We start from the raw sequence: 25,709 nt of genomic DNA, 5'->3' as shown, positions 1-25,709 counted from the left end.
AGCTACCCCAGGATGGGACATGGCGGTCCCCGGGGGCACAGCCGGGAGGGGGGACCCTCGCAAGGATGCTGCCTTAGGCTGCCAGGCCCCAAGGTGCCAGTTCTGCGTGGAGGGGACGAGCCCTCACCTTGCAGTCCATCTGCCTCTGCAGCTCTTTCTGGAACTGGAGCCAGCCGTTCTCCTGGCCCGTCACCCGGCTCGTCACCTCCTCCATCATCTTGGTCAGCCGGTCCTCGCACGCCTCAAGCTGGCTGCGACTGACTTTGTCAGCCAGGGCGCCTTTGTCTGCTTTCTAGCAACGGGGAAAGGCAGGAGAGCGGTGGGGACAGGATGCAAGGACAACGGGAGAGGGGAAGTGGCTACGTGGTCCTGTTCACCCCATCACCCCCGTGGGGTTGGTCCCACCAGCCGAAGGGACTCGGGGTCACAGAGGGACCTGGCAAGGGACCTGCAGCCGGGCTAGAAATCCTCCCTCCCCCTGGCTGCTTCTGCCAGCCGGCACCCAAGGGACAAGGGGTGTTTGTCACCCTGCCAGGGACACCCTTGACTGGCACCGGGGCCCCTTGAGCCCGTACCTCATCGATTCCCAAAACCAGCAGCTCCTCCTTGTCTGCTTGCTTCTTCTCCAGCCTCCCCAGGGCCTGGGACAGAGCCTTCCAAGGCAGACAGCAGCCCGTGATGCCACGGCAGGGTCGGAGCTGCCCCCGGCCAGCCGAGCACCCCCTGCCTCCCCACCCCATCAGAAACCTCCAGGAAAGGCATGGGGAAGCTGTGCAGGGCTGCGAGCAGGGTGGCAGGGGGACAGACCCCTTGGGGTCCCAGCCTGGGCTCTGCACGCGGGTCACAGCCACCCACCTTGACGTCATTCTGCTCCTGCTGGCGATCCTGCTGGAGGTTTGCAAGGTCCGAGCTGAACTTCTCATAGCCTTTTTGGAGATGCACGATGCTGGTCTGGAGGCACTTGAGCTGCTCGTCCTGCTGCAGGGACTAAGAGGACAAGGCGGTGCTGAGCAAGGGGGTGGCTGCCCCACGGGGGCAGACCCAGGGTATTTTGGCTGATGGCCACGGGCCCTCAGTGCAAGCAGGACATTTGCTCCAAGGCTTTAATTCCCTTCCGTGCTGCTGACTCCGACAAGCCAATTAGGGGGGCAGCGAGGGGCTCCCCCACGTTAGAGCAAAGCAGAAATGCCTGGGGGGTCCTGGCAGCTCAAGCCCCCTACACCGCATCTCCTTACCTGTCTCCTCCACTTCGGATAATTGTCCACCTTGCCGCCCGCCTTCTGGGCCAGGGACTCCACCTGCTCCTCGAGCTTCTCGCAGCGCTGGAGGAGCTTCCCCAGCAGCACCCTGGTGTCCGGGCTGCAGAAGTGGCACCCTGCGTGCTCGTGTCCCCCGCTCTGCACCGTCGCCCTCGGCTCGTCCTGCTGCTGGCAGGGGAGGAGGAATCAGCTCTGAGCCGGGCTGGATGCCGCCCACAAGCCCAGGTGCCATGGAGGCTCCATGGCCCCATCCAGCCAGGGGACGTGGCCGGGACCCCGACAGGACTCCCCCCGAGCCAGCGGGGGCTGGGAGCGCTGCTCCCGGGCCTCACCTCTGCCTGCAGCTGCTGCGCTGCCTCCATCACCAAGTTATTCACGTACTTGGCCGCAAACTGCTCCAGCTCGGCCTGGGTCGGCTCCTGCTGCTTCCCCAGCTCCTTGCGCTCTGCCTTGACCTTCTGTCCCTTGGGCCTGGCCAGCGAGATGGGGGCAGGGGCAGGCTTAGCCTTCGTGGGGGTGTCCCTCGGCCCCCAAACTGGGATGCTCCCAGACCCCAGGCTCCCTCGCAGCCCTGCGGGGTAGGAAACCCTCTCCCATCCTTTTACCGTGGCTGTCGGGTCATCTGGCCGCTGCCGTCTGCTTTTCTGCCGGCTCCAGACCCCCTCGTCTTTCTGGGAGCATCCTCCACCTTGCTGATCTGGGAACGGCAGTGGGGGCGGTGAGGGCACAGCCCCCTGTGTCATTCCGGCACGGGGACCCTTCGGCTGCCCCCTCCCTGCCCAAACTGGCATCCCCGCAGCCCCTCGGGGACTGCTGCCGGCTCACCTTCTCCTCCTCCCCGCGGAGGGCCCTGGCCATGTCTTGTAGGAAGGACACCTGGCACCTGAGGTCGGCCAGGATGCTGGTGATGCTCTCCCGGCCTAGAGGGACATGGTGCAAGGGGATGTGCTGTTGGTGAGGGGGTCTCTGAGCATGACGAGCCCCTGACCCAGGGTGACCCCACGCCAAAAAACCCCCGCCAGTCCTCCCGTGCTCTCACCTCCCTTCGGGAAGAGCCGGCGCAAGTTCTCAAGATCCGCATGTTCTGCTTTGGTAGATTTAAGCTGCTCCACCTGCTCCTTCAGACCAGTGCAGAGGTGGCCGAGCTGCCCAACCTGGGAGAGAACCTCCCGCATCTCCGACTCGTAGCTGGAGGTGCTGGTGGAGCCCCAGGGCTTGGCCGGCTCTTGGGCATCCCCTGGAATGGTGGCTTGGGAGCTGGAGGACCCAGGCTGCACCCCAGGGGTGGTGGTGTGGGTCCCAGGGGATCCTGGCTGCATCCCTGAGGTGCTGGCCTGGGTACCCCGTGATCCTGCCTGCATCCCCGCGGTGGTGGCGCCGGCACCAACAGACCTCGTGTGATCAGAGGGAGCGCCTGACAACTTCACAGGGGTCGCTGGTTCCCCCTGTGTCCCTGCTTGCATCCCCAGGGAGCCAGACCCTGCAGTCCCCTTGCCGGTCTCCATCCCAGGCCGTGTCCCACGTCCCTTCGGCCCCAGTGCTGAGCTCCTCCTGGACTGGCTGTCCACGGCCACCTGGGTGGGCTCGGAGGGGGCAGACTGGCCCCCACCGCCCTCCTGGGAAGAAGAGGCAAAGGGCAGCAGGTTTACTGGCAGCTGGGCAGCCGTGAGGACAGACCCCAGAACCCCCCGCCATGTCCCCAGTCCCTGTCCCCAAACCACCATCTCGCGGGGCCAAACTCGTGTTGAACATGAGTGCACAAATGCAAAGGGATCATGGAGTCAGCCCGGCCATGGAGCTGGGGGGATGGGACATCCAGGGATGGGACCCCCAGCATCACTGCCCAGCACCCCACCCCACAGGCTGTGCCCCGAGGCAGGAGGGCTGGTGTCCCCGAGGGAGCGGGGGACGCAGCCGCCTCCTGTCCCTGCGCAGCCCGGCAGCGTCCTGGGGCTTCCCCTGGAGCTGGGTGAGGAGAGGGACACCCGTTCAGATGTGGGAGCGGGATTTAAAGAGTATCCCCAAATGAACTGGGGCAGGAGACAGAGGGACGCTGGGCAGGGCTGTGCCTGGGGGCCGCGGCTGAATTGCACGGGTAGAGCTTTGTCTCCCCACCTTCCCCTCCCATGGTTCTATTTTGAGGGCTCTCTAGTTCAAAAGTGCCTTAGCAACTCCTGGGACACCCTTCCCACTCTTCCCTCCTGCTGCCCTTCACGCTGGTGACACTGATGGCCGTGGGGCACGGGCACAGTGTGACAGGGCAGCAGGAGCGGGGAGGGACGAGGGCCCAGCTCCCTCCCGGGGCATCAGGGGATGCTCACCAGGCCAAGTGTCTCCTGAATCTCCTGGATGTCTTCTGCCAGGCCAGAATGCGCCTCCTGCAGGGCATGCATGTCCTCTGCCAGGCCGACATGTGCCTGCTTCATCTCCTGGATGTCCTCTGTCAGGGCAGAATGCACCTTCTGCATGGCCTCCTGCATCTCCCTCATGTCCTTTTCCATGACAGAATGACCCTCCTGCATCGCTTGTTGCATGGCCCGCATGTCCTGTTCCATTCCAGAATGCGCCTCCTGCATCGCCTCCTTCATCTCCCGCATGTCCTCTGCCATGCCAGAGTGCGCCTTCTGCATGGCCCGCATGTCCTCTGCCAGGCCGCACTGCGCCTCCTTAAACTTGTTGATCTCCTCCCACAGGTGCTGGAGCGAAGCCCTTTTCTGGGAGAGCGGGTGGGGGGTGAGCCCAGGGGAGGGTCCCTGGGGACCTGGGCCCCGCTGTGCTCTGCTGCGGGAGCTCGGGCTTAACCCAGCCCTTGGGCTGAGGGCGGCACGACGGCAGCGCGGAGCCCAGAGGAGGGGGCGTCTCGTGGGGGAGCACCCAGGGACCAGCAAGAGCATCTACCTTGGAGACGGCTCTCTCCTCCTCCTTGGTTGTTGTTGGCATCAGCTCCTTGGCCATGGAGGAGACCTCGGAGTTGCTCCCGGTCCCCTCCAGCTGCTCCTCTGGTTTCCAGAGCTGCTGCCCTGTGCCCAGGGCTCCGTCCTCCTCCTTCTCCTGGCCAGGCTGGTCCTTGCTGTCCTGGTCCTTTGCCAGGCCGGGGGCCGGGCTCTGCCCTGGCTCCAGGACAGACAGCTGCAGCTGGCCCAGCTGTCCGATGATGGCCTCGAGCAACTTGTGAAGCGCCACGAAGTCAACAACCCCCAAATTGGGTGTCCCGATGGCGGCCTTCAGCATCTCCAGCAGACCGAGTGTGGCCATCGCTGCTGCTCTGCCGGAAAACACGGAGCCTGATGTGGGAAGACGGGAGCTTTTCTGTCCGGAGGTGATCTTGGAGGGATGGGCAGCCAGCAGCCTTTCTCCTGCTCCTTCTTGCCACAGAAAGCGATCAGTCACCAAAACAGATCCAAGTGCCGAAAGCAATCCAAGTGATGAAAGCGATCCAGTCACCAAAGCGATCCAAGTGCCGAAAGTGATCAAACCACCAAAAGCGGTTCAACCACCAAAAGCGATCAAACCACCAAAAGTGATCCCACCACCAGAAGTGATGCAACCACCAAAAGCGATCAAACCACCAAAAGTGATGCAACCACCAGTAGTGATCCCACCACCAAAAGCGATCCAACTGCCAAAATGAGTCCACCACCACAGTGATCCCACCACGGCAAGTGATCCCACCACGGCTAGTGACCAAATGGGCGAGGGGCACAGGTGACAGGGGACAATATAGTGTCTCTGTTGCCCGGCAACAGCCGCCCCAGGAGCCAGCGGGCGCCGCCCTGGTCCTTTGTGATGAAGTCACCCACGGGATGGGAGATGCTGAGGCTCCCTCCTGCCTTTCCCACTTTACCACCCACAATGCAGCTGGTGACACCTCAAATGTTGTGGCAGGTCACTGCAGCCCGTGCCCAGATTCAAAAGACAATCGCACAGGTCATGGGGAATGAAATCTCCTTTCACTGAATTAAATACCCTCAGTTTTAATGGCAGAGAGAATGGCTTTATCCGTGTTGTGCACTAAATCAAACTCTCCCGACGTTTCACCCTTTCCTTTCCCCATGGCACAGTTGGCCTCGGAGGCGATTCCCCTTGGTGGCAGATGTGCAGCGACTGGCTCACGAGTGCACCAGCACTGGGAACCTGGGCTGAAAACAAGGTCAAAGTGCCTGGTTTAGGATGCCTTTCCCTGCGGTTCATCAAGCAGAAGGATGTCTTTTGAGAGGGAGCTGTTCTGAAGGGATTTCTTCTGCCTCTCTTGACCGTTGGCACGAGCCAGCGGCTGCTGACCAGGAAATGTGCTCATCGCTTGCTCCCTCATGAACACTGTCCTGGCCTTTGCAGCTAGAACGACATAAACCAGAGTATGTTTCCTGTCACCTGTGCAAGAAGGTGGTTCAAATGCAAAGGCTGATCTTGCCTGTAAGCAGCACGAACTGCTCTAGAGACAGCTCTTTGCTGGGGATGGAGCTGTGAGAGAGGTTCTCCAGCTGGCACGGCTGCCTCCCTTTTGAAACACGGGCCATCTTTTGCTGGCATTGCCGTCCCTCAGCCTGATGGCTCTGACACCTCCTCTGATGCTTCAGAAACGGTGCTGCTATCTGCACAGCCATTGCAAGATCCTTTTGCACTGGGAACTGAAGCTGCTCCATAGCTGAAAGGGAGACCCCAACACAGAAAGCAGGGCTGCCATGATTCCTCTGAGAGTGAACCCCACATCCCAAAGAAAGCTGGTCCTTGGAGATGGCCAAGTTTGGAGCAGCGCTGTCACACGTGAGCTGCGAGTCACACAAGGAAGAGTTCCAGAGGACGGAGCGTGTCCCCAGATGGCTTTTGCCAGCGCTGACTGAGGAAGAGGCGTCCTGTCCAGGGACCTCTGCAGAGACATCTCCAGGCAGAGCAAGACACTGGGGGGCAACAGCCCCCCTCAAACCCCAGTTTTGCACCCCAAGTGGCCGCACGGCAATGGGCAAGCCTTCATCCCGGGCCAGAGATGCTGGATCCAGAAGTCATGGCTTGCTCCTGGGAGGGTCTTTTTGTGTCAGAACCTCCTGTGTTTCGCCACGCATTTTTCACGGTCAATGAGTTTCATGTCTTTTCCCTCTACGCTCTCCTCCGGTTTTGCCGTGGAGAGCAGATGCCAACAGTCTATTCCAGCCTTACGGGATCTTGCAGACTTCTCCTTTGCTGTCTGTGGTGCTGGTGATTGCCTTCTGCTGCCCCTGGTTCATGTTGAAGACTAATTCCTGGCAGACGTGGTTGGTGCTGCTGAGCAACACTCTTGGCTTTGTGCTGGTGCTCAGTAGGACACCGACAAGAAAGCAGGTGTCAAAAACCTCTTGGTTCTTGTGTTGAATGGTGTAGTGTATCCAGGAGTCTATTCCAGCAACCTTAATTGCGGTTAATGTGGTTAAGAGTACTTGATAGGGTCCGTCCCAACGTTCTTTTAAAGTTTCTTTATTCCAAGTTCTTATATGCACCGTGTCTCCATGCTCTGTATCCTGTACCGGATTCTCAAGTGCTAGTGGGCGATTCCACACTAGTGCGGATCTGAGTTGATTCAGTGTCCTGCCGAGAGGCAACACATAATTGTAGAAGTCCTGATTACCTTTTACATGTACACTTGGATCTGGATCCGGTGCTTCATATGGCTTGCCATACAGAATTTCGTATGGACTTACTGACATTCCACTCCTAGGTTTAATTCTAATACACAACACCACTATTGGCAAGGCCTGAGCCCATTGAATTTTTGCTTCCTGACAAATCTTGCTAAGTTGCCTTTTTAGGATCTATAGGCATGCCTGAGATTTGCATGCCTTGGACTACTGGATGTATTAACCGAATAAAGCACAGGATCATACACGGCACAAACAGTAAACCCAGAAATGCACATGCTATCACGAACCCTGTTTTCTTCCACCAGGCTACCATTTCGAGACCAATATCCATTAGGTGGGCCTGGGTACCAAGTGGGAGCAATAGAGGTATTTGATGAATTTACCCGCGACACTAGCTTACAAGAGGTTCGTCCAATGTATCAGTCATTTGAGACCCCCCCACATATCCAGCATGAGGTGACATTTAATTCCTGGGCTATTTTCCATAAGATCTATAAACAGGTTTTTCCCTCCTGTGGGTAATTGTAATCCCTTGTCTTTTTGCCTTATTTCTTCTTACCAATCTTTGCTTTTCTGTAGTGGCAGAGCCCCCCCGCCCCGGGGGGATGGGGCTGTCGCCAGCCTGGCTGAGAGGTGAAGCCAGAGACAGAAGAAACTAAAGGAGCGTTGTTGTAAGGCGCGCGGACAGGGCAGCTTTGCTATAAAGCCAGCCCGCTCCGGCAATAAAGCGAACTCTGTGAACATCACATTGGTGTGTCAGGTTCCATGTCTCGCGTGGAAAGAGCAACATTTTGGTGACCCCGATGTGATACTTCGTATTGAAGCAAGATCGTTGGGACGTGAAGACGCCAGGAAAGGCACCTGGAGGGCGAAGTTAGCCCTGCGCTTGAAGAATAACGGAAAGCAGGCCTGCGGAGAAGCAGGTGGCGTGGGAAACACGGCATCCGCGGAAGAAAAAATCATAATGCAAAGTGTTCTGCAGCTGAATGCACGAACAGGAAGGTATTTTGAAACAGACGCGTTAAAGCGCCTGCTGCGATTCGCCCAGCGGAAGGCGTGTGTCCCCTTCGACGGACGGATTTTTTTCTCCCGGTACACGGGAGGACACAGGGACCGAACTGTGGGACGCGGTCACAAGGGGCAGCCGCGAGGCTTGCGACCTCACCGGGCCGTGGCGGGAGGTCAGGCGGCTGATGCAGGAGGTCTCAGCGGAGCCGGAGCTGTGTGCCGTCCCCCCGGAGCCGCCCGCCGCGAGCTGCCCCCCCTCCGAGGACTCTGAACAATCGATACCGCTGGTATGTCCCGTGTCAGATTTGGATTTCTGGGGCGGAGAGCAAATTATACCCTCTGCGCCCTTTGAGCCATCGCCTGCCTCCGACGAGCATCGGCAGCAACCAGCAAGGTTCAACGAGCCCGGACAGGTTAATCCAGCTGAAGTGCCGTTGCCGGAGGACCCGGTGGAGCACGAGAACGCAGCACCGCAGAATCGCCCTGGCTTCCAGGAGGAGAGTGTGGGAAACTACAGCGGGTCTGTGGAATCCTTGTCAGAAAATATGGGAGCAGAGATCAGCCTTGAAGATATTAAGATTTACCCTTGAGAAGGATGGGAGTAAAGGAGTATCCGGAGATATGGAGTTGTACCCGTGAGAAAGGAGAGATGTACCCGTGAGAGAGAAGGGGATAGAAGAATAACATGGATGATAGCAAAATTAACCAGTGAGATGTTAGTGCTGTAACTTGTAACCAATAGTGAAAAGACACATGAACTGGTAGAATTGTATAAAAATGCACTTATAGCAATCAATAGCATCCATTCCTTTCATCTTGAAAGAACTTGGCCTATGTCGCTTGTCCGTCTCAACCGCGACAGGAGAGCCACGTGCAGAGCCCGAAGGACTTACTGAGACGGCAGGAGAGCCAGATGCAAGAAGTTCTAGACGCCGTGAGGCGACTAGATGGCGGTAACAGTAAAACTTCGTGGTTAAGAGCATATCAAAAGGCGTCAGATGCGATGAAGGACGGGCTGGAGGCAACTGGCAGGGGATGTGAAAAACGGGGAAAACAGGAAAGGGAGGGGGCGGAATTAGACCTCACTCCTGAGGAGCTCCGTATTAAAAGGGAGCGAATACAAAAATGGGCTAGACAATGTGTTGAAGGTGGGATGTGGTCCGTAAGAGGAGCAGATGAATATTTGAGATCGTGGTATGGAAAAGGGCTGGAGACTGGGTTAGACGGGTTTGCAAATATGCGTCGACTTACTGATCCACAGGGAAGCACAAGGGAATTGTATAGCAGTGATAGTAATGATAATCCAAGGGTTTTGCAGCAAACGCAAGGGCTTGCTCTGGCAGCAGTGAGTTACCCAATATAGGTAACCCTGTGCCACCCTATTCTACAATAAAGCAGGATCCTGGGGAACCATATATGAAGTTTGTGGACCATTTAAAAGAAGCTATAGATGCTTCTCCTAACCTGATTCCAGAGGCAAAAGCTGCTGTGGGGAAAGATTTGGCCATGATGAATGCAAACACCCAATGCCAACAGATATTAGCCGCTTTGGGAAAAACTGCTTCTCTAGCAGAGATGGTGGAAGCTTGCACACGGGTACCGATCACGCAACAGGAGGTAGAAAAGGCAAAACTACATGCTCAAGCCCACGCTGCGGCCTTGGCTGCAGCACTTAAGCCTGCGATGAAAGGCCGAAGCCCTTCTGTCCTGGTTTTGTTAAAAACCAGTTTCTCTTTCAGTGATTTTGCCTGTCAGCTAAAGCTTCATATTAACTGCATTTTCCTGGAGAACCAGACACATGTTTTGGTAAAACTAGCAATGGAATGCTTATTGATAAGCACGGATGGACATCTCGCAGTGCATTGCTAATGCATTTTTCTCTGTTCCTGTAGCAGCAGAGTGCAGGCCACAGTTCGCTTTCACCTGGGGGGGCATCCAGTACACGTGGAATCGCTTGCCCCAGGGGTGGAAACGCAGTCCTACCATCTGCCATGGGCTGATCCAGACCACGCTGGAGCAAGGTAAAGCTCCAGAACACTTGCAATATATTGATGACATCATCGTATGGGGTGACACGGCGAAAGAAGTCTTCGAGAAAGGTGAGAGAATAATTCAGATTCTTTTGGATGCTGGTTTTGCCATAAAAAGAAGCAAGGTCAAGGGACCTGCACGAGAGATCCAGTTTTTAGGAATAAAATGGCAAGATGGCCGTCGTCAGATCCCAATGGATGTGATCAACAAAATTGCAGCAATGTCTCCACCTACTAATAAAAAGGAAACACAGACTTTCTTGGGCGTTGTAGGTTTTTGGAGAATGCATATTCCTGACTACAGCCAGATTGTGAGCCCTCTCTATTGAGTGACTCGTAAAAAGAACCAATTTGAGTGGGGCCATGAACAGCGACAAGCCTTTGAACAAATTAAGCGTGAGATAACTCATGTGGTGGCCCTTGGACCAGTTCGGACTGGACTAGATGTTAAAAATGTGCTCTACACCGCAGCCGGAGATAATGGACTTACCTGGAGCCTCTGGCAGAAAGCACCAGGAGAAACCCGAGGTTGACCCTTAGGTTTTTGGAGTCGAGGATACAAAGGATCTGAGGCCAACTATACTCCAACTGAAAAAGAGATACTAGCAGCATGCGAAGGAGTTCGAGCTGCTTCAGAAGTGATCGGTACTGAAGCACAGCTCCTCCTGGCACCTCGACTGCCGGTGCTGAGCTGCATGTTCAAAGGGACGGTTCCCTCTCCACATCATGCAACCGAAGTTACGTGGAGTAAATGGATTGCATTGATCACGCAACGAGCTCGAATTGGAAATCCCAGTCACCCAGGGATTTTAGAAGTGATTACAGACCGGCCAGAAAGTAAAGACTTTGGGATGTCTCCAGATGAGGAGGAAGTTAAACGTGCTGAAGAAGCACCACCGTATAATACTCTTTCAGAGACTGATAAGCAGTATGCACTGTTCACAGATGGATCCTGTCGTCTTGTAGGAAAACATCGAAGGTGGAAAGCTGCTGTGTGGAGTCCCACACGACAAGTTACAGAAGCCACTGAAGGACAAGGTGAATCTAGTCAATTTGCAGAAGTGAAAGCCATCCAGCTGGCTTTGGGCATTGCTGAACGAGAGAAGTGGCCAATACTTTATCTCTATACTGACTCATGGATGGTGGCAAATGCCTTGTGGGGGTGGCTACAGCAATGGAAGAAAAGCAACTGGCAGCGCAGAGGTAAACCCATTTGGGCTGCCACACTGTGGCAAGACATTGCTGCTCGGCTAGAGAGCCTGCCTGTGAAAGTTCGGCATGTAGATGCTCATGTGCCTAAAAGTCGAGCCACCGAGGAACATCTAAACCACCAACAAGCGGATCAAGCTGCTAAGATTAAAGTAGCTGAGGTGGACTTGGACTGGCAACATAAAGGTGAACTTTTCCTAGCCCAATGGGCCCATGACGCTTCAGGGCATCAAGGTAGAGATGCAACATATAAATGGGCTCGCGATCGAGGGGTGGATTTAACTATGGACACTATTTCACAGGTTATTCATGAATGTGAGACTTGCGCCGAAATCAAACAAGCGAAACGGTTAAAGCCTGTATGGCATGGGGGGCGATGTTAAAGTATAAGTATGGAGAAGCTTGGCAGATTGATTATATTACACTTCCACAAACACATCAAGGTAAGCGTTATGTACTTACAATGGTGGAAGCAACCACTGGATGGTTGGAAACATATGCCGTACCTCATGCTACAGCCCGAGATACTATCTTGGGCCTTGAAAAGCAAGTCCTTTGGCGACATGGTACGCCAGAAAGAATTGAATCAGACAATGGTACTCATTTCAAAAACAGTCTTATAGACAATTTGGCCAAAGAACATGGTATTGAGTGGGTATATCATATTCCATATCATGCACCAGCCTCTGGGAAAATGGAAAGGTACAATGGTTTGCTAAAAACTACACTAAAGGCACTTGGTGGTGGAACCTTTAAAAACTGGGATTCACATTTAGCAAAAGCCACTTGGTTGGTCAACACCAGGGGATCAACCAATCGAGCCGGGCCTGCCCAATCAGAAATTCTACGGACTGTAGAAGGAGATAAAGTCCCTGTAGTACACATGAAAAACATGTTAGGAGAGGCAGTCTGGGTTAATCCTGGCTCAGGCAAAGGCAAGCCCATTTGCGGGATTGTTTTTGCCCAGGGACCTGGCAGCACATGCTGGGTGATGCTTAAGGATGGAGAAGTTCGGTGTGTACCCCAAGGGGATTTGAGTTTAGGTGAAAATATTCAATACTGAACTGCAGGATGTGAATTGCCATACTAACAGTATTTAATAAGTGTCTTCCAGATCAAGACAGTGATGATGAAACCAGAGCTAGCTTCTTCGAGTGGCGCCTGACAACTTCTTCGAAGTTGATGTCTTTAAGCCACAAACAGTGGTCATGAGATGCACTTGTACCATTTTTCCTGCCCTGGGAGACTGTCATGACAAAATGAACTTAATGAACTTTTCAAAGGAAGTCGGGGGGAAGAGGGGGTTAACAATACATCTGCCAGGGTTTTATTGTCACCCCGCAATCTTAACCCTCGACAATTTGCCACAAAGGGCTGATGTGAGACTGTGAGCAGTGAATACACACGAGCTTTGACCAACGCCCCGAGTGCCTGGGCCAGCCCAACGGGAGACGTGCCGGTTGAAAACCCAAATAGGAAGGTGCAGGTGCAGCTCGGCCAGCCAAGGCAACCCTCGCAGGACGGTCACTGATGTACAGACATCATTCTGGCTGCGGGAGGAAAATGTCTCCCATGTCCAAATAGACTGTCCACTTGTGGTTTTCTCTTTCATATTTTCCGCTGCTCGAGCTATTCCGAGCAGGAGCTGTCGCTGCCTCAGTGCCAGCTGCCAGCGACTGCGGGATGAGGGCAGGAGCAGGCGATGGCAGGAAGACCTGCAAAGGTTAGCCAGGTACGACAAGGAGGTGAGGCACAGCCCTCTGTCCCCCCATGCCCGGCCTTCACCCACAGAGCTCAAATGAAAGAACACCATCCAATTACTCTTTCCCTTCAACGGAAAAGCTCTGCTAGGGTGTCCGCTGTATTTCTTTCTTTCCGTGATCACAGAATCACAGAAGGGTTTGGCTTGAAGGGACCTTCCCAGCTCATCCAGTCCAGCCCCTGCCATGAGCAGGGACATCTTCACCCAGCTCACATTGCTCAGAGCCCCTCATGGAGGTTTCTGCATAAATGGATTTGATCCCACTATATTCATTCTTATAGTTTCACCATTCGAGTGTGGGAACTGAACACAAGAACTAAGAAAATCCATCCGTCTGAACGCCACACGGGGCGACTGCTCAGAGCCCCGTCCAGCCTGGCCTGGGATGTCTCCATCTTCCACCTCTCTGGGCCCGTGTTCATGTCCTGGACTTTCAGTCCAGCTGCAGGTTTCCCGCAGGGGTCCCTCTCCCTTCCCAAGAGGCTGTTTCTCTCCACCCCGAGATGTGCAGGATGCACCAGATGCCTGGAAACATAAAGCCCTTCGTTAGCAACCCAGCCTGACCTCCTCTCAGCAGCCTGCAGAGGATTTCCTTGGAAATGCCAAGCTGGCCCAGCCTAACATGTTAAAATACCAGAGGCCGGGGCTGTACCGTGCAGGCTGTGCATGTCTGTGATGTGGTGGCAGAGCCTGCGAGTCCCTTTGCAGCTGTACAGGTGCCTGAAAGGAGGGTGAAGGGTGTTGGTCTCTTCTCCAGAGCAGCAAGTGACAGGATGAGAGGAAATGGCCTCAAGTTGCGCCAGGGGAAGTTTAGATTGGATCTTGGGAACAATTTGTTCCCCAAAGGGCTGTGGGGCATTGGAACAGGCTGCCCAGGGCAGTGCTGGAGTCACCATCCCTGGAGGGTTGGACAGAGAGAGATGAGGTTCTCAGGACATGGGGCAGTGCCGGGGTGGGTTATGGTTGGACTCGATGGTCTTGAGGGTCTTTTCCAACCAAAATGATCCTGTGTGGTTCTGTGCACACATGGTCCTGCGTTACTGGCCGTCAGAGCTGCATGTTGCACTGGACATCGGTGCATCTGCTGCCCATGATCTGAGGAGCCTTTGCTGTTGCTGGAAGGGACGCTGCTGTCCTTTATTTTCACACTTCATTCCATTGCTGAATCACAGACTCACAGAATGTCAGGGGTTGGAAGGGACCTGGAAAGCTCATCCAGTGCAATCCCCCCATGGAGCAGGAACACCCAGATGAGGTTACACAGGAAGGTGTCCAGGCGGGTTGGAATGTCTGCAGAGAAGGAGACTCCACAACCCCCCTGGGCAGCCTGGGCCAGGCTCTGCCACCCTCACCCCAAACAAGTTTCTTCTCAAATTTAAGTGGAACCTCCTGTGTTCCAGTTTGCACCCATTATCCCTTGTCCTATCACTGGTTGTCACCGAGAAGAGCCTGGCTCCATCCTCCTGACACTCCCCCTTTCCATATTGATCCCCAGGAATGAGTCCCCCCTCAGTGTCCTCTTGTCCAGCTCCAGAGCCCCAGCTCCCTCAGCCTTTCCTCACACGGGAGATGCTCCACTCCCTCCAGCATCTTGGTGGCTGTGCTGGACTCTCTCCAGCAGTTCCCTGTCCTGCAGGAACTGAGAAGCCACAACTGGACACAATATTCCAGGTGTGGTCTCCCCAGGGCAGAACAGAGGGGCAGGAGAACCTCTCTGACCTACTGACCACCCCCTTCTAACCCACCCCAGGTACCATTGGCTTCCTGGCCACAAGGGCCCAGTGCTGGCTCATGGTCACCCTGCTGTCCCCAGGACCCCCAGGTCCCTTTCCCCTACACTGCTCTCCAACAGTTCGTTTCCCAACTTATACTGGAACCTGGGGTTGTTCCTGCCCAGGTGTAAGACTCTACACTTCCCTTGTTATATTTCATTAAATTTTTCCCCGTCCAGCTCTCCCCGTCCAGGGTTGCAATTCTGCTTGTTATTCTGTTCCTGCCACATGAGATCCTGAACTCCACCATCTCATGGTCGCTGCAGCCAAGGCAGCCCTCAACCTTTACCGCTTCAACCAGACCCTTCTTGTCAGCGAGGATGAGGTCCAGCAGTGCTCCTCTTCTAGTCGGCTCCTGCACCCTTTGCATCACAAAGTTCTCGTCAAGGCACCGGAGGAACCTCCTGGACTGTGGCTGCCGGCCCAGTCGTCCTTCCAGCAGACATCGGGGAAGTTAAAATCCCCAGCACAACCAGGGCCTGTGACTGTGAGGCTGCTCTCAGCTGTCTGCAGAGGCCTCGTCGACTTCCTCACCCTGATCTGGTGGCCTGTAAGAGTCACCCACACCAGTGTCCCCCTTGCCAGCCTGCCCCTTAACTTTCGCCCATAGACGCTCAGCTCGCTCCCCATCCGTGCCTGGACAATACTCAATACGCTGTAGCTGCTCTCTCACATGAAGAGCAACTCCACCAGCACGCCTGGCTGGGCTGTCTTTCCTGAGGAGGACACAGCCGTCCATGAGCACCGTCCCGTCGTGTGAGCTGTCCCACCGTGTCTCTGTAACTGCCGCCAGGTCATGATCTCCTGCCCGAACACACGTTTCTGCCTCCTCCTGCTTGCTCCCCACGCTGTGCCTTGGTGTGCAGGCACTTCAGAGAGCGAGCTGCGCACACCGATTTCACCCAGGGGGACGGGCGGCCTCCCGGTCTTCATCAACTCTGGGGTGCAGCCCCACAGGTGCCAGCCCAGCTACCACCCCCCCGCTTCGCATCCAGTGCGGAACTCGTGGAGAATGAAACACAATCCTGAGCCCGCGCAGGGGAAGCGGAGGGGACGCGTGAGGGGACGTGCAGAGATCGCTCACCCGTGTCCCGCCCGCCCCGGGCTGCAGCGGGACCCACGCGCGCGGCCGCTACGCACGTTCCCGCCTCGGCCGCGCGGACACGCGCGGGGACCGGCCGCCTGGCGCCGGGGGGCGCCCGCCGCCCAACAGCGCCCCCTGGCGGCTGGGGCGCGCAGGGCCGGGGCGCAGGCGTCGTTGCGCTGGAGGCGCGTCCGGGCCCGGTGGCGATGGCGGCGGCCAAGGGGGACGGGGCGGTGGGGGAGCTGGAGCTGCAGGCGGCCATCGGCTTCAACGGTACCGCGGGCCGGGCGGGGGGCACCGTGGGGCCGGCGTGGGGCACCGTGGGGTGAGCAGGGGGGTCCTGGGCGCTCCCGCCGCCCTCGCCCCCTCCCCGTGCCCGGCGCCGCAGGGGCAGCGCTGCCAGGGACCGGTGCCAAGTGAAGAACAGGAAAAGTTTGACTGAATTGCGGGGTTTTCTGTTTGTTTTCCAATTCCGCAGCTTCCCAGAACGAGAATAATTTGCACATGAAACCAGCTCAGGTTGCACAGACACTGTTGTGAGCACCGGGGATGGGGCTGGGCGCCAAGGGGAATGTGCGGCCTTGCCGCTCTGTTGAGGAGGTCATGGCAACCAGGGCTGGATGCCGTGTCCTCAGAGCCCTCTGTGCTGGAGCGCTGGGGCCTCTGCGCCCTGTGAATCCACAGAGCTGCAGGACCACAGCGTGGTCCAAACCTTGTCAGGGTGACCGTGCTGCTCGACACGGGGTTGTTCTGCTGAACAGCTCTGGGGAGAACTGGAAGGTTCTTTTCCTTCCCCCCCCCTCGCCTTGTGAGGTAAACCGTGGGGAGCCAGTGGTTTCTGCAGCCCCTGAACTGTTGGCAGCCAGCGGATCTTTCACCCGTTTCTCTTGCAGGACATGTTCCCTGTGGCCTCATCTGCCACCCCGACAGGGAGCACGTCCTGTACCCCCTGGGCTGTACGGTGGTGATTCAGCACCTGGACACTAAGAAACAGAGTTTCTTGCATGGCCACACCGATAACGTGTCCTGCGTTGCCGTGTCCAGGGATGGGATGTACGTCGCTTCAGGACAAGTCACCTGCATTGGATTCAAGGTGGGTAATGCTCTGATTTTGTGAAAAATGCAGTTGCGATTTGTGCTAAGATGTTTAATGTTTACAGATATAACTAAATGAGGCACGGGCTGTGAACCTGGAAAAAGGCGGTTAAGTTCTATGTAAAAAGTTATGAAACTTGCTTATGATGCTATATTGACAGAGGGAACTAACATTTTAAGGGTTAACTAAACTTATAATGGGTGCCTACTAACGAACTAACACTTTAAGGCTTAGTCACACAATAAATGCTTAGTTTAGAGCTTTATGTTAAGAAGAACAGAACCCCATCGAATGCCAAGATGAGAAGTTTTACTGCACTTAGCTGTAACCTTGAGGAGACAAGATAACGAAGATTTACAGCAAAAGGGGGCGCCAGTCTGGTTTCGTTCAACTTGGCAGCTTGGGTCCAGTCAATTCAACATAATGAGCCAGAGGTAAAAAGTTCACTGTGATGAAGCTGAAGGAGCTTCATCCAAAGACCCCCAAAGACCCCTCCTCAAATTCACCAAGTGGCACTGCACAGGCGCAACAGGGGAGCGTCTATGGAAATGGTTCTCTGAGACTCATTTTAATCAGAAGCGGGGAAAGGTCATGAATATGTACAGGCATTCCTGGGCTCATTATGAATATGTAACACCTTACTGTATTTCAGCACACTTCTTATTGTTTAAAGGTGTGCGTGTTGGGCGGAGCGAATCCCCCGCGCGCCCAGCGCTGTTTTGCTTTTGCTCTAATGAACACGTGTTTAAGGAATACAAGGAATTGGATTAAATGTTGCTTATCCATAGAAAAAACATAAGTTATTTATGTCAGATTTTAACCGCTTAGTATTGACCAGAGAAATTGGAGTTGGCTTGCCAGTGGTGGGAACACCCTTCATTTATTTTTTCTTTTGTTGGAAAACAAATATCTGCAATGGGAAGATGTTGAAGGGAATGGGAAATTGTAGTTACTCCATTGCTGGATGTGCCTTTATGTTTTTGTAAAACATTAAGCAGTCTCCCTAGGACTGAGGGATTTTTAGTTCCAGTCCTTTTTATCCAAAGTGTTGTGGGCGTGTGGCAGCCAAAATCTCATTAGACATTAATTAATAAATGCTGTTCTATTTCAAGTGAGACCTGAGTTCCAGAGCTGCTTAGGACTGTCAAAAGCCCTTGACAGGTACCTACCTGCATTTTTAGACCTCTGAAGTTCTTTTCGTTTTATTTTTGCCTATTTGAAAGACCCCAAGACACTTGGAAGGGATCAGGTTTTAGTGCTTTCAGTATTTTAAAACCTAAGTCAAATACTCAGTGTCTCAGGGTAAATTTAGGTGCTGAAATGAAGCAGAGCCACTCAAGTGCTCAGCTGGAATAATGCTTCTTACAGCACCCAGTCTGAAGCCTCTTTGTGTCAGGGGTGCCCAGGGCTGCAGAGAAGCTTGGGCTGGGCTCCTTCGAACAACTTTCCTGCCAGAGAACGTTGTTCTCCCTGATCCTGCGAGTTACATCTCATGCTCTGCCATCCCCCCCTTCTGCTTTGCCCCACAGGCAGACGTCATCCTCTGGGATTTCCCAAAGCAGGAGTTACTTGCTCGGCTCTCGCTGCACGAGGGCAAAGTCGAGGGACTCTCGTTCTCGCCCAGAGGCATTTATCTTGTGTCCCTGGGAGGCCAGGACGACGGCAGGTAAGGATTTCCGCTTCTTGGCACAAGATTTTTGACAAGAATCAGATTCTATGGGCGGCCTGAGACGTTTTTCCAGGGAGGGTGGTGAGAGCCTGTCCCGGGTTGGCCAGAGAGGTGGTGGCTGAAGCATCCCTGGAGACATCCCAGGCCAGGCTGGACGGGGCTCTGAGCACCCTGAGCTGGTGAAGATGTCCCTGCTCATGGCAGGGGGGCACTGGGGAGCTGGGAAGGTCCCTCCAACCCAAGTTGTTCTGCGATTCTGTATGATTTGAGTCCTGCTCCGCAGAAGGGATCTGATAAATCCACGTAGCCTTGCTTCAGGAGCAGGGGATGTAAACTGCAATTCCACACTTTGGTGACAAGTTTTTTCTTGGGTAGAATCTCTACAAAGTTACTTCTGTTGTGTGTCCTGATAGGAACAGGCTGCAGGACAATAGGCTTTGTCTTGCTTTTGTTTTTTAGTAATTGACTTCCAAGCAGTGTCAAAAAGCGAAGCTGTTTCAAGGCTTTCTTCTCCTGCAGGGTGATGGTGTGGGACGTCAGTAAGAGAGAGGCTGTGTGCGGGAGCCCGGCCTCGCCGCGCAGCGCCGGCAATGCCAACGTCGTCATGTGCTCCAGCTGCAGGGACGAGATGTTTGTCACTGCTGGAAAGTAAGGGTTTGTTGAGAGGAACGAGCAGAGCGAGAGAACCCCTGGCCCTATTTCCTTTGACAAAGAGTCTTTATTTAACTACAAGGAAACTTAAGCAACTGTGTGCTTGTGTTGTTTCTTTTCACTCTGAATGGACTCATGAATATCCGTCAGGTTGTACCTTTAAGGCATTTCTGCTTGTTCTCCATGTAACAATATGTTTTCAGAGCAGCACACAGGGGCCCACGTGCGTCACTTCTGCTCCTGATAGCAGGATTTTGTACTCAGCGTTCCCCGTGCAGTGTTTAAAATATTTAGTTGCCAGTGTTTACACAAGAAAAGCAGTCAATGAGTGCCCCTGAACAATGGCTAATTAATGTCGAAACAATGATGTCTTGCCGGTCGTTGGATGATCTCCTGTCCTCACCAGATGTGATGTACAGTTGGTCACTGGCTTGTAACAAAAGTTGTACAAAATGTCGCGTTTTGCAAGGATGTGCGGCAGCGCCCATATATCCAGGCTGACGTTTAAACGCGTTGAGGGCCTGCACCTCCCTGTGCATCAGGGACGGCTTTGGATGCTCTTGGCTGCACTCGCACTTATGAGTGCTCGCCTTTGCAATTTTAGCACTTTGTTAAATGTAAGGGTGACTCTGCTTAAAGATATTACATCGTCTCTGACATCGTCAATTAAATTGCACTAGAAAAGAATTGAAAGTGTCCTCACATATGTTTTTGCTGAAGCCTTAAGATTTTTGATTTACCCAGAAAAAGTTTCCATAAGAGACTTCTCTGATATTGTTCTTTTTCTCCGTATTAAAAGATCAGAATAATGGAGCCTTGTGAAGGTTTTTTACTTCTTGTAGTACTGAAAAAACTTGGAGGTTTCTGCATCTGTGGATTTGATCCCACTCTATTTGTTCTTATAGTTTCACCATTCGAGTGTGGGAACTCGACACAGCAACTAAAAAAATCCATCCGTCTGAATGCTACGCGGGGCAACTGAGAAGAATCACTGTGTGTGTTCAGGTACGTTTCAGCCAAGATGACTTTGCTAAACTAAGAAACTCTGTACAGACTAGAGAAAAACCACGAGTTTCTCTAATAATGCTGGAAATGTTGGTCCCAAGCGCGTGACGGCAGTGAAGTTCCTCAGCATTGTCCATGGCAGATGATCTCCCACGGCCTCTGGGAAAGAGTGTTCTGGATGCTCCTCAAGAGAAGCAGCACGTATTACGGTCACGGGCTCCGGCACCCGGATTTTTATGCTTCAAAATATGATCTAGATTTGGTTAGAAAGTGTCTGGCGTTCAGCAGTGTTCTGGATCTGTGCGTGTGATGGAACAGAAACATTGGCTGGGTTCCCCCAGGTGAACTCTTGACAATCCACTGAACTAAAGCTGTTGGTGCAGCCCAGTGTCAGGCGTGGGACATGGGTCTCAGTATCCAGACCGTGATCTCTTTTTCTTTATGCTTTCTTATAGATGACAGATGATGATGGTGATTTTTATCTTGGCACGACGAGTGGAGATGTCCTGAAAGTGAACACAAGCAGCAAGGTGCTGACTGCCTGTGGGCCCCAGAAGAAGAAGTTGAGCATGGTGAGTAGCAGCTCTGTGACTCCAATTCTGTCCTTGTCCTGCTCTTTGTTAGTGACTGAAGGTAGAGCAACCTGCGGGAGAACCATCACAAAGCGGATTCTCAGACTAACGCTTTTCCTGCGCTGTCAGTTCCTTGTGTCTCGGTCTTGATGCTGAAGGCTGAGCCCATTGTCCCGCCTTCGTTGAGCTTCATTTGGCTCAGAATTTGGGTTTTACTTGAATCTCGTGTGTCATCCCACAAACTCTGTACAATTAATCTGGTAAACGTCATAGAAAGTGAAAAGTAGTAATAAAAATGGAGTAGTTCCTGACTTTTTTGCTTCTTTTAAGAAGATACGAGCTGGAGTGAGACAGAGGACGTTCCTGGGAAGGCTGGTGGAAGCGCTTGTTTGAGAGGCTTTCCCGCACTTACTGCTGTAAGGTCCCATAGTCAGATCTCACAAATGTGTTAAATTGTCTGGACTGAACTTTTCTTTTTGTGTTTGTTCCCCATCCCATTCCCCCACTTCCCTTCGTCTTTTTGCTGTTCTGATTCTGCCACTGATGAGGCAGAGATCTTACTGAAAAAGGCAGTATAAATAATGTAATTCAAGAGTTTATTGTAACGCGTATGCACAATTTGGACAAAACAAGGTTGCACAGGGTACATTGATTCTATTGCTTTTTAACTTCTGAGTTCTTGACTTCATAACCCCAAGGGTTTTTTAACTTAGCTTTTTTTTGTCTCTGATTGGGACTCGTGGGTCTGAGCATCCTCAAACAGGAGTTATCTCCTGAATAAGGAGCTTCTGACCGGTGGTCGTACAAGAATTCTGCATGCAGGCAGCTGTAATGATAAAACAATCGGCACCAGCTAGAACACTTGTTGTTGATTTCTCGTTATTTGGTGCTATAAAAGGCTTCTTGTAGCGTCTCGGTCTGTCCCTTGCCTAAGCTGGGATGTGTTTTGCGACTGCGTCAGCAGCACGCCCAGCAGCGAGCAGCAGGGGCAGCGCTGCCGCGGGAGGGCCGGCTGTGCTGGTGGGGATGCCGCGGGGCCGCTGTCCTGCGGGGCAGCAGATCTGCTCTGAGAGCAGCACAAGCCCACAGGGGCTGTAAGAGCAGTTCAGCAGTCAGCCCCAAAGAAAACTCTCCTCTGGGCTTGTTTCCCTCAACCTCCTGAACTTTGCTTGGACAGGTGCATCCAAACCATGTACGTGCCCGTTCCAGATGAAATATTTATTGCGTTACAAATGCAGGCCCATGTCTCCGGGATAACTTGGACCCACTGAATCCTTTGAAATACAGTTCAATGTTGATCTGTTCCAGAAGGGTGGAGAAGTTATTACTTGTTTTTCCCACTTATATTGTAGGAATGCAAGTAGTTTTTTTCTGTGTCCCTCTTAAAGGACAGGAATGGATGTGTTTTGTTTTCCTGCTGGCAATGGTAAGTTCGCTGCAGGTGTGTCCCCGTGTGGGGACACCCGCACTGGCCGCGGTTGAGCCCCTTGTCCGGCTGCCCCCCTGCAGGGCTTTGCGTCCACGCAGGACCCGTGGCTGCTCTGTGCTGTCTCTTAGGCCAAGGTCTTGGTGACTGTCACCTCCCCTTCCAATGCCTGCGTGCTTTGAGTCCTTCTCCATCTCGCAGCACGTGCACCTCGCCCAGAGCCCCTGGTTGAAGCCGCCCGAGGGCCTGAACTCCCGTGTCCTCAGGGCTGAGGGAAAGGTGCCAAATGCACTTGAAACAAAACTTCACCAAAAATACACTTCTGAGAGCACTGCTAAAGAAGCCGTCAGGCAGGGTCACGAGCAGGATGCTGTGCCGTTTGGGGGTCCAAAAGAAAAAGCCGAGGCTCAAAGCCAGAGCACAGTCCAGTCCGTACTGTGAGGGGTTTTATCGTAAGGCAGATCCATAGGAACAGCATTTTGTGGCAGAGACCTTTGGAGCATCATGAGCTTCAGCTGGCATGGCTTCTGAGAGTGAAAAGCTGAGGGAAAACAGGCCCCTTGACTGTGCAAGAGGCTGACAAGGTGTTGAAGAGAAGGGAAGATCCAGAAGTGGGTCTCGTCACAGCCGCCTGCCAGCCTTGTGGACGAGCCCTGAGCTGGTAGGCGCTAATCTGGCTTCAGCTTGGGTTTATTAGTGTAATGTGGTGGCAGCTTCTTAGGATGTGGCACTGGTCGTTGGGGGAGCCAGGAGAGAAAAGGAGACATTCACATTGGATGGAAATAGCGAGGAGTCCTCCCAGTCGCCTCCTTTCCCCTCCCGCTTCAAACAGGCGTTCCTGTTCACAGGCTTTTCGGTCAGACGCGCTCAGCCCCGTCACCCCTTCTCCTCTTGCTCTCTCCCTCGCTCTTCCCAATGCGCTTCCCTTGTGCCCGAGGAGGGGAATTCACCAGGGCAAACCCGTGTTGCTGCCGTCACTGGGAAGGCACTGGGACGTTTTTCTCTGCAGTTACTGTCAGTGCCTTGGCCACAGATCCCCTCTCATACTTTCCAGCTCTCTTTCCCAGCTCCGTGCTGTGATTCCCTTTCCGCCCACCCCCTGCACATCTCTGCACACAAATCATACCTTGTCACTAGACTGTCAACAAGTGCTCGCTGGACACACGTAGGATCTCGTGTTTTATGGCAGCAATTTCCAGTTGTAGCCTCACCTCCAGTGCCGAAAGAGGTATTTTGCAGATGTTTTTTCGAGTCAAAACCACAGCGTTTATCAAAACAAAACTATTTGCATCCTTGTTTCCACACAATTTAGTCCATCCCATTGCTAACCAAGACATCTTGTGTATCTTTCTTGAAAATGTACCTTGCATTACCACTTGTACCAAAACTTCTCCCCTCTGGAGCCACGCATTGCAATGCTGTCTGTGTTTGAGAACAAACCTCTGCAACCCATGTTCACCAGTTGCACCGGGGAATTACGATCCGGTGGCAAAGCGTGAAACTGCAAACCTGGAGTCCACAGCCGCCCCACGCCGAGCACATCTGTAAAGGGTTTAGATACTGCGGGGTGAGGAGGCGATTCTATTGAAAACAAGGTGGGGCACCCTTAAAGGAACTTTGCCTTTAGATACATAAGAACGTGTTTATTGTATAGACACGATCTGAAGATTTCTTGGTTTCTGTTTTGAAGAGGAGTGGCAAAATAGTTTGTTATGATGAAGCAACTTGTTTTCCATCTGCCTGGAATGAAGTTTAAGTGCCTGTCTCTAAGGTGTATAAAGACTGGAATAAACAGTAGCATTCATTTTGCTCCCTGCCGCGGGCCTGAGGAGCTGTAAGGCACCCGTTGGAATGTGAAGAGGGATGTACAATTGCAAACGCATTTTCAGAAGTAGTTGGAGTGATTTGCATTGTAAAAAGAAATAAATATTGACAGGAGATGCGCTGGAAGAGTTCACAGAGCGCTCAAGAACTTTGCAAGAGATCCGAGTGGGACAAAGAGCAGGAATCCCTGCAGGAAGGGACCGGGCAGGCTGCAGTTCTGATGGGGTTTTTATTTACAGTCGTACTTGAAAGCGCTGGTTTCTTTGGGTGAGCAGTCAATAGTGAATGGAGATATTTTTAACCTCCTACGTTAGACTCTGCATTTCACCTACAAGAGCACTGGCAGGGTATGAAATAGAGCATTCATCGCAGCATTAACGTGGACTACTTGACTCTATGAATAACAAGTGCAGCTTTTAAAGCTTATAAAGCTGTTTACTGATGGTAATGCAAAGAACAGGCTGGACAAGAGAGAAGCACAGTTGTCAAATTAAGGTTGAAGTGGAACTCCCATGATTTTGAGAGCCTGGCAATGAATCCTGGCCGTTCTAAGGTTTTGGGTGTTTGGGGTTTTTTTCTGTCTTAATAACACCTGCTTCCCTCTCCAATGGAAGAACTGCAGAGAACAGCTTGGAACAATCAGAGCAGTGTTGGCAGCGCCGCCAAAGCTTTAATTCATTAGCAAGGAGCTGTAATCAGATAAACTCCGTAGTCATAGGTTGCATTTGTAATGCTGCCACCTGCCATAACGCTGAACCCAAAGGGCGTCTGAGGTGGAAGATTTTAGGGGCAAAACCACAGACCAGGAGCTCAGCAGCCAGGTGATGGGCCCGTGATAACAGGGGACTCGCCAAACGCTGCCAGCGCCTCGGAGGAAGTTTCCAGAAGCATTGCTCAGAAACCGCTCTGCTTGTGGATCGTCTTTCTAATGCAAAAGAATCCCTTTGTTCTTGTGCGTTTGCTGAGAATATTTGCACGAAACCCGGCGCCGCTGCCGCTGTGAGAATGTGGCAGAAGATCCTCTCCGCAGGTCGTGTTTGTCACCCGCCAGGAGACTGCGGACGTGCTGCTGCTGGAGCCGGCGAACGGGGAGCTCAGTGCTGGTGAATCACAGAGCGGGAGAGCATGTGTCAGGTTCTTTTCTGCAGCCCATGGTTATTTGATCCTCAAGTTAAATCGTCTTTAAGCCGATGCGTAGGTAGGTGTGAGGCTGCCTGCATTGCCAGCGCTGGAATGCGCAGTAACGCTTCTGGTGATTTGGGGTTTTTTCCTTTAAAACGTATAAGCAAGCCTTTAAAAACAACCGATTGCTTCTATTTGCGTGGATAATCGAAGCAAAGTAATTTTCCCAGATTCATCAGACCTCGCCTGTGGCTTTTTCCGTGTCCTTTCTGGGTCTAAACAGCTCAGATGTCCATTTTCTTTTCTCTTCTTTCTTCACTTCTTCTCTCTCCTTCCTTAGACCTTCAGTCCTTTCCGCGAACAAAACCAACACTTTGTGGCTTTGGTTTTTCTAAACCCTCTGAAGGTGTTAAATGCTGAACATTTCCCGGGCTTAGGCCGGATTAATGCTTGAGAAGCACAGGAAGGCTGCGGGTGCTGCTTAGATGTCAGACTTTGAATCCTAAAGCAGCGACATCTGTGTGTGTTCCCCAGTCACAAGTCAAGCCCACGACAGGGGTTTCTTCCTGGGGAATAAATACAGAATTACTCTGAGTCGCCTCTTGGTT

The 25,709-nt window shown here is 53.2% G+C and overlaps 1 protein-coding gene across 2 annotated transcripts; it reads left to right on the top strand.

Moving 5' to 3' along the window:
- The first annotated feature begins 15,911 nt into the window (after window positions 1-15,911).
- LOC135575707 (cilia- and flagella-associated protein 52-like) lies at window positions 15,912-22,739 on the top strand. 2 transcript variants are annotated; one of them, XM_065034381.1, is made up of 7 exons: window positions 15,912-16,009; window positions 16,630-16,829; window positions 18,362-18,498; window positions 19,021-19,149; window positions 20,058-20,157; window positions 20,613-20,687; window positions 20,782-22,739. In XM_065034381.1, the coding sequence occupies exons 1-7, from the start codon at window positions 15,943-15,945 to the stop codon at window positions 20,782-20,784; spliced, it is 711 nt and encodes a 236-aa protein (XP_064890453.1). In that variant the 5' UTR covers window positions 15,912-15,942; the 3' UTR covers window positions 20,785-22,739. The 2 variants fall into 2 exon arrangements, with proteins under 2 accessions (XP_064890453.1, XP_064890452.1); XM_065034380.1 differs by having other exon boundaries at window positions 20,613-22,739.
- The last annotated feature ends 2,970 nt before the right edge of the window (window positions 22,740-25,709 follow it).

Source organism: Columba livia, chromosome 18 (assembly GCF_036013475.1).
Source record: "Columba livia isolate bColLiv1 breed racing homer chromosome 18, bColLiv1.pat.W.v2, whole genome shotgun sequence".
NCBI lineage: Eukaryota > Metazoa > Chordata > Aves > Columbiformes > Columbidae > Columba > Columba livia.
This window is presented reverse-complemented; position numbering and strand designations above follow the sequence as displayed.

Bases quoted from the DNA above. Each gene is read 5' to 3' on its own strand.
- LOC135575707 (XM_065034380.1), top strand. From the start codon at position 15,943: ATGGCGGCGGCCAAGGGGGACGGGGCGGTGGGGGAGCTGGAGCTGCAG. The intron at 18,499-19,020 runs GTAAGGATTTCC...CTTCTCCTGCAG, and splicing joins GGAGGCCAGGACGACGGCAG to GGTGATGGTGTGGGACGTCA. The intron at 19,150-20,057 runs GTAAGGGTTTGT...TTGTTCTTATAG, and splicing joins ATGTTTGTCACTGCTGGAAA to TTTCACCATTCGAGTGTGGG.